Source organism: Saccostrea cucullata, unplaced genomic scaffold (genome assembly GCF_032062105.1).
Source record: "Saccostrea cucullata isolate Sc308-1 unplaced genomic scaffold, CSIRO_AGI_Scuc_v1 ctg6813, whole genome shotgun sequence".
NCBI lineage: Eukaryota > Metazoa > Mollusca > Bivalvia > Ostreida > Ostreidae > Saccostrea > Saccostrea cuccullata.
In genome coordinates this window covers 1-7,881 of record NW_026928042.1, presented here as the reverse complement: position 1 = coordinate 7,881, position 7,881 = coordinate 1, and the positions used below count along the sequence as shown (strand labels likewise).

The 7,881-nt window shown below is 33.2% G+C and overlaps 1 protein-coding gene across 1 annotated transcript; it reads right to left on the bottom strand.

Annotated features, from left to right (window-relative positions):
• Positions 1-4,581: 4,581 nt before the first annotated feature.
• On the bottom strand, positions 4,582-5,553 carry LOC134276255 (uncharacterized). The gene has a single exon (XM_062758514.1). It carries the CDS (start codon positions 5,551-5,553, stop codon positions 4,582-4,584), a length of 972 nt encoding a protein of 323 aa, XP_062614498.1.
• Between the last annotated feature and the right edge of the window lie 2,328 nt (positions 5,554-7,881).

The following is a 7,881-nucleotide window of genomic DNA, read 5'->3' as shown; positions in this document are numbered from 1 at the left end:
CCGACCAAAGTTTTTCATAGAAGTATATAGGATTTTTTTTTTAAAATCTTCTCAAGAATTGCAAAGCCATAAATGATCATATTATTTAATATGGAAGAATCCTCAAGTTGTGTACATTCATGTTTGTACAATCATGACCCCCAGGGGTAGGGCGGGGCCAAAATGGTCAACCAAAGTTTTACAGAAAAATATATAGGAAAATTCTTTAAATATCCTCTTCTCAAGAATAGTAAATCAATAATTGATCATATTTATGTGGAAGCATTCTCAGGTTGTGTGGATTCATTTTTGTTCAAATCATGACCCCCGAGGTAGGGCGGGGCCACAATGGACGACTAAAGTTTTACATAGAAATAAATAGGAAAATTCTTCAAAAAATCTTCTTCTCAAGAATAGAAAAGCTATAATTAATCATATTTATATGGAAGCATCCTCAGATAGTGTAGATTCAAGTTTGTTGAAATCATGACCCCGGTGGGTAGGGTGGAGGGCTGCAAAATGGCCGTTGTACATACTGAAATGAAATTTGGTATACTGATAAATCACATAAATATCAAGGTCAAGTTCTGTTTTGCGTACGATCAAACCATTTTTGTCAGAGTTATGCCCCTTAGAAAAACTTCAATTATTTGCAGTTTCTGTTCATTTTCTTCGCAACCGTTGTACAACCTGAAATGAAATTTAGGGTACAGATTTATCAGATGAATATCTAGGTCAAGTTCTGTTTTTGATAAGATTGCACCATTATTGATAGAGTTATGCCCCTTGGACTTAGAAAAAATTCCAATTATTTGCAGTTTCCTTTCATTTTCTTGGCAGGGGTTGCACATACTGAAATGCTATTTGGTATACAGATTTATCAGATAAATATTTTGGTCAAGTTTGTTTTGGGTACAATCCCGCCATTTTTAGCCGGGCTTATTGCTAAAAGAGCAATTGCTGGCTTATGTCATCCTGTTAAACAGGTCGGAGAGAATACTCGAAATCGGGTATTATCCGTGAAATCGCGTATAATACTCGATATTAGGGTATCGTTGAATCCGCGAAATCGGGTATTCCGTGCAACTTTCTATAAAAACTAAAGAATAAAGCAACGGCGCATTATGCCAGTAACTGTTACTTGTACATCAGTATCTTGTGATTTTATTTTTATTAAACCTAATTCATAAGGTTCTCAAATAAGTTTAAAATCACACGACAAACACTGCTGGGGTAACAAAGAGGACACAATGGCGTTATTATTTTTCAGTATAATTTCTAAAAACAAACAGCTACACTTCGTTTGTCTTTATTTCCCATTTAAGTATTCCATATACTTAATTTTCTAATTTGTGCACAATTCACAAAACGTGAAATTTTAAAGAAATTAAACGACTAACGCCGTGTTATGTATTTTTACTGAAAAATGTATGGCGTCCCTTTCTCGTGAAATATAAATTATTCCTAACAGTTAGAGAGTACAGTATAAGCGTGTCATAATTGTATATCTCTTCAATAATAGAATACCAACGTTATTATAAAGAAGGAAATAAAATAAGATGAAATAAATACCTTCGGGAAAACAGTTTGAAAATAGTTAATTGGAGGTAAGTACCTTTTTTATGTTAGTTTAGCATGAAATTTTTATTCTCAGACACCGTAAATTTTTTGGTTGCATTTTAATCAATACAAGATATGCTATTTTACCTTTATTTTATGCATTTGTGTGAAAATTGAGAGCGAGAAGTCATATGAACAGGATTTTCTTGTTTTTTTTGGGGGGGGGGGGTATAAATAAAAGTCAAATGTGTACATCTTTTCATGAAGTTAAAATACATTGAATTACATAATCACGTTTTCACATTTCTTATAGTTTTTACGTTTATGAACATGTTAATGAACAAACTGAAATAATGGAGTGTTCAATTGCCATGGAAACTCTTGTCTCACTTTTTGGGAATATAATTCCTCATCGGACATTAAAATTTTATAAAAATCGTAGCCACTTCCTTTCTTTATTATACTATTTGATAGACAGGGTAAATTTTACCTCTTTACCTTCTATATTTTTATATCGCTTATCTTATACCTCATTATAATATGCTAATACAACGCACTGATTGGTTCTAGACAATATGTCACAGTTTTCTTTTAGTTATTTTATCTACGATACGTATTACTCATGGCAATAACTTTTCCTAATACTCATCTATAATGAAAAATGTGTTTGAAAAATTAACATGAATTCTAGTTACTTGTAGTCTTATATTGTGTTAGAAAATAACAGGTTGCTTTTTGTTTACCTACAATGTATATGATTTTTATTTAATGAATAAATCTTCCCTACGATTAAAAATATATGAACGAGTTTAACCGACCGTGACATTCAAAGAGAGGTATCTTGGACACATGTAGAACACAGTCGAAGTTGTTTTGTCAGAGGTGGTCGAGAAGCCTTTAGCCCCCCCCCCCCCCCTTTTGAAGTCGCCAAGAAATGGTAAAATATTGATGACTTAGCGAAATTAAACGATCAACAGTTATGTTCTCTCAAAAGCTATATTCCTGAAACTATCACTGTCTCTGCTAAAATGTTGAAGACATATTCTGCAAATATGTTTAATGATAAATAAAAAAGAAAAGATTTTCAAAAAAAGAGAAAGGGGTTCTTTTAGCCGAAATTTTAGACATTCTTATCATTACATTATTTATACATTCTTAAATAAGTTTGATTTTATGCCAAGATGAATGTGAAAGTAATTAATGACGTATAATTAGATACGATAGACAATCCCTTGTTTAAACATGGCATCATATCTGGTGTGTGAAATGTGTTTCCGTATAATTTGATTTATTTACAAATTGTTCATGTTTGTCGTGTTGATGTGGAATTATTAAAAATTCCCGAATTCTGATACTTTACAATTCTGTTGTGTTGGGAATGAACATTAGGAAGATGCATCTACTTTCAACATAAGGAAAAATATAAAGGAAATCGAAGGCCTTTTTGTGTGCAAATCATGAAATGTACTGAGCTCCACGGGTATTTGTTGTCCCGAGCGCATTAATCTTGAAGCCCAAATTCTTACTTGGCTAGTGATACCTTTAGAAAACATGTGTATCTAGATGAAAGTTAACTCGGCAACATGCGCCATCCCATTGTTTAAGTTTTATTAGGTGATTACACCTCCTATACCCGATTTCGCGGATTCAACGATACCCTAATATCGAGTATTATACGCGATTTCACGGATAATACCCGATTTCGAGTATTCTCTCCGACCTGTTAAAGGCAGGAAGTCAACCTCATAGTCGCTATTTTAAAGTTACATATAAAAATATAGTTCTTACTCTCAATCGCTTTTGAGATAAACTAAATAAAGCAACAAAAATAAAACAAAGTTTATCAATATAAATTAATATTAGTTGTAATGACTTTGAAAACTTCAGTCCTAATTAAGTCAAAGAATGTAATTCATTAGCGTAAGGATTTTTGATAATCAGTGTTATCTACACATACGAGGTAAAGTAGGAGAGGGAACCAGACTGGCCTGTTTGTTTACAATCAGCTGCGGTACCAGATTAATTCTGATTCTGACAAAATCGGACAGTGGTATTAAGATTGAAAAACTCACTGTCAGTGTCATATCATTTATATTGATAGTTTTAGATATTTTTTTCATCAGAATATAAACGTGATTTTAATGTAAGAAATTCATTCTACTCTGTTAATGAGCATGGCTCTCTGTACTTCTGAATACTTTGATTGACAGAGTTATGCCCTTTTGGACTTGGAAAAAATTCCAATTTGGGGAGGGGGACATAAGTGTTTTTCAAACATCTCTTGTTATTATTGGAATGAAATTTTTAATACTTGTACCAACAGTTTACAATAAAATAGGCTTAAAGTGAAATTCCAGGGATGTGCAATTTTAATTCATTTATAATTCTTCAAGTTTGGAATAATTGTTTTAAAAGCATTATTAGGTACTTTAAGCATGACTTGCACATAATTTCAAGAATTTCAATATAACCATGTTTTACTGTAGATTGAGCCATATTTTGTCTCAGATTCATTTTCACCATTCACCACATAGTAAAATAGACTGATATCTTATAAATTTTATTTGGGATCCAAAAAAAAGTTGATGCAATGTTTTTCATTGAAATCAATTTACACTATAGTACAATTTGTTCAATACAATGTTTGTAATACTGAAGGGAAACGATTCAGCTAGGATAATTATTTCTGTGCTGGAAATCACAAAGTCTAAAGATTCCATTCAGTTTATAATTATACACAAGAGACAGAATTATGATCACTGTAGATACTTCTACACTGTCATGTTTTGGTGTCTCTATGCCCCACATAGAGGTTGTCTCATCATCCACACACACACTACGGGGATACTTTACCCCTTGTTGTTGTGTGAGTAATAGAGACAATAACTGACTGTCCTGATCAAGGAGGTGAACAGTGTTACTGACATCACACACCAGGATGTGACCAGGACAGTACAGATTCCATAGGGGCGGAACCATGACTTCTGACCTGTGTAGGAGAACCTGTATTGTCCTGATTTATTCACCACCACTACTGCCGTATTATGATAGTCTGATGTACACATCTCCATTGATATTTTCTGTGATGTAGTGTGGAGCTGTATACAGTTCCTGTCCTTTGTTATCCCTTTGTATGTTCTGTAGTTCTTTTCCTGTCTTGTTGTACCTGGTGACTTTACCATACATCCCTACCAGTAAGTCCCCGTTGATGTGGGAGGAGTGTATGCTGAGTGGACTCCAGTCTCCAGTTTTAATGAATTCAGTGATTTTATTATCCTGTGTTATCCTATTGATGACTTTCTTGTCTTTGTCTGTAAAGATCAGATCCCCGCCCTGTGTGACTGTGTGGTAACCTTTATCTTCACCACTGGTTTCTAACTTCTGTACCACATTCCCCTGTAGATCTGTTTGGACAAGATTACCATTATCATCACTGATCCAGAGTCTGTCTGATTGACATTGTGATACATGGTATACATTACTAACACCTGGTACAATGAACTCCCTGGCCTTGATGACAGAGGCATATAGAGACATTGTTTGTTTCTTGTCAGATTTCACGTGTTTATCTTGTTTTGTCTGTTTACTTGTAGATTTCATTGATGTAGCAATAGGAGGAATTTCCATTGGCTTTATTCTTCTTAGTTCTGCCTTTCTATCTGATTTATTTACTTTCCCTAATAATTTAGCAACATCATTTTTGCAATATTGAGCAGATGAAAATTCTGGTGTGACAGGTTTGGTGGTTTCTGGAATGGATTTTATTTTTAAGTTGTCTGGAAGTTGAGTTGTGAAGTTAGAGAGCTCAGTAGAGGACAGGTAACTCTGGAACTCCTTAACAAGGTCATTGAGATAGGCAATATAATCATCAAATGTCTTCTCTTGGCTCTTTAATTTCACAAGTAATGACTTCTCTATTTGGTTTAATTCTTCCATATTTTCTGAGAGCACTGTGTCCACCATGTTCTTGAGAGACTCGGCTTTAGCCTTCATGGATGTACGTATGCTGTCCATGATCTGTTTAACTTCTGTGGCATCTTCCCCGAACTTCTCTCTGTAAATCCTGTGATGTAGGAACAAAGTAATTATGGATTTTAGAGAGTTCTTTTTGGCAAAGTTCAAATTTCTCTGTGTAAATAGATTCTAAATCAATAAAACAATGTTTCTGGTGCACTTGCATTGTTGAACACTTTGAACATAAAGGAATATTGCAGTCTTTGCAGTAAATATCTATTTCTTTGTTGGGGTTGATCTTGCATTTCATCACAGGAAGTTGTTGTCTACGTTGCTGGTAAGGGACTACTTCATGGTTCTTGTTTTCTGGAATCTTTATTTGTTGGTCTCTACATTGTTTACACATGCGATGATGACAGGAATTACAGTAAAATTCACAATTTCTCTCACAATCTTCAAAACCACATTCTAGAAAGTGTTGGGCAGTGCCTGGAATTTTTGATTTGGAAAGTGCCATCTGAAATTATCATTTTAGAGTTAGTTACATGCATATATGGGTTCTGAAACTGCAACAGTTTTACATATTTAATTTAATTGTTTAAGCTGAACTACATTATTTTGTCTGATTCTAATTATAGACTGAAGAGGGCCACCCCCATAATGAAATAAATGTTCCTTACTGCTCTATTGTAAATAAATTAATATTATAAATATTATGTAAAAGAATTTGGTCACAGGACTTTAATAAACAAAAAATCAATGTCCTTTTAAGAAAAAAAAATAATTTCTTGTCTGCAGACAACCCTGTACTTACTTTTAATGCAGATATGATTTCTAAATGTATATATCTGTTGACAAACAAACTTTGCAATTATGAAAGAGATTTAGTCGGACTTTGACTGTTAATTATTTACTTCCTGGTTGGAGATGAATATAGAATGATTTCAATGTCCCAGTAACCCAGATATGTATATACTTGTACTTTGTTAGGTTAAAGAAGGAAGCATTTTTTACTGCCAAATATGGATTGTTTAACATTAATTTGTATGACATTGTTAAACATTTTAACATAATTATTTTGAATTTCAAATTTGGTGAAATAAAAAAAAATATTATATCTATTAAGCTTTTATTAAATAAGAGTGTTAGCCTTTCTCACAAATATCTCCATCTTAATGTAGAACCAGTATGTCGGAAAAGTCTTTGTCACAAGATTTTCAAACTTTTCAAAATGATAAATTAGTAATTGCTTATACACTTAACAAAACTTCTAAGTGTTCACTTTAATAAATGTCTTTATATAAAAACTACTTTATAGAATGGTATGATATTTTCAAATTATATCAATAAATGAGTCTTCTCAACAATTGTAGAAAGAAAATTCAATATCACTGATGAAAACCAATGTTCCGTGACGAAGCTTAAAAACAATAAATTTGTACTTTGCGGCATGTGTTTTGTGTAATAAGCATCTTTTTGTGATCATTATCAAATCTAAAAATTTGGTTTCACTAAAAAACACAAAACATTAGTTAAATGACCATTGAGATAGAAGATAGAGCCGTTGGAATGTTGCTATCTGGACCATCTTTACACCACGTTTTACTCACTTTTATTTTAGTGCTTAATTGTACTTCATATTACTTTTCAAAATTGTCAAACAGTATCAAAACCCATTTAAACACATTTTTCTATAGACTGTGATCATTTTTCATCACTAATTTATCACAATTTGAAAGTTTTTGACAAAATTTACCACACCGGAAGTGACCTTGATCTTCTTCTGATAGGAAGATTTCGCTTCACACCAGATTAAAAGAGTGTTAAACTGTCCTGAAAAAATTGTTAAAAACATGGAAACAAATCATTTCAATCGTATGGATATGATAAGAAATTGGTGCTCAAGGCAGTCTTCTATCAGCTCAAACAGTCTGAATTATCCCGAAAGCGGCGCACTAACGTGTTAAAAACCCAAGGGTATTGACCAAAAGGCATTTGTGTGACGATACACTGTCAAATTCCCGGATCTGAATCCCATTGACTACATTTGGGATTTTAAAAGAAATGTCCAAGCCCACCCCCCCCCCCTTTTCTCACAATTTCAATTGTTTGGAAAGATCAATGCAGTACATGTAGGTGTGACAGCAGATGGGTCAATCTCCTATTCAGGGGTACATGGTATCCAACAATAAAGATTTTCTTTTAGTAATTAGAGCGAGTAGTGGGTCTTACACAATCGAGATTTTTTTGTGTGAATTTTCATTTTGAGGATACACCATTTCCTTGACACTTTGCTTAAAATTCTGACGAGATACTAACATGAAATTTACGCAACATCGAACTTAAATATGCATAATTAACCAAGAAATGAAGACATTATTTTTTGTT

Coding starts and splice junctions, on each gene's coding strand:
- LOC134276255 (XM_062758514.1), bottom strand. CDS start 5,553: ATGGACAGCATACGTACATCCATGAAGGCTAAAGCCGAGTCTCTCAAG.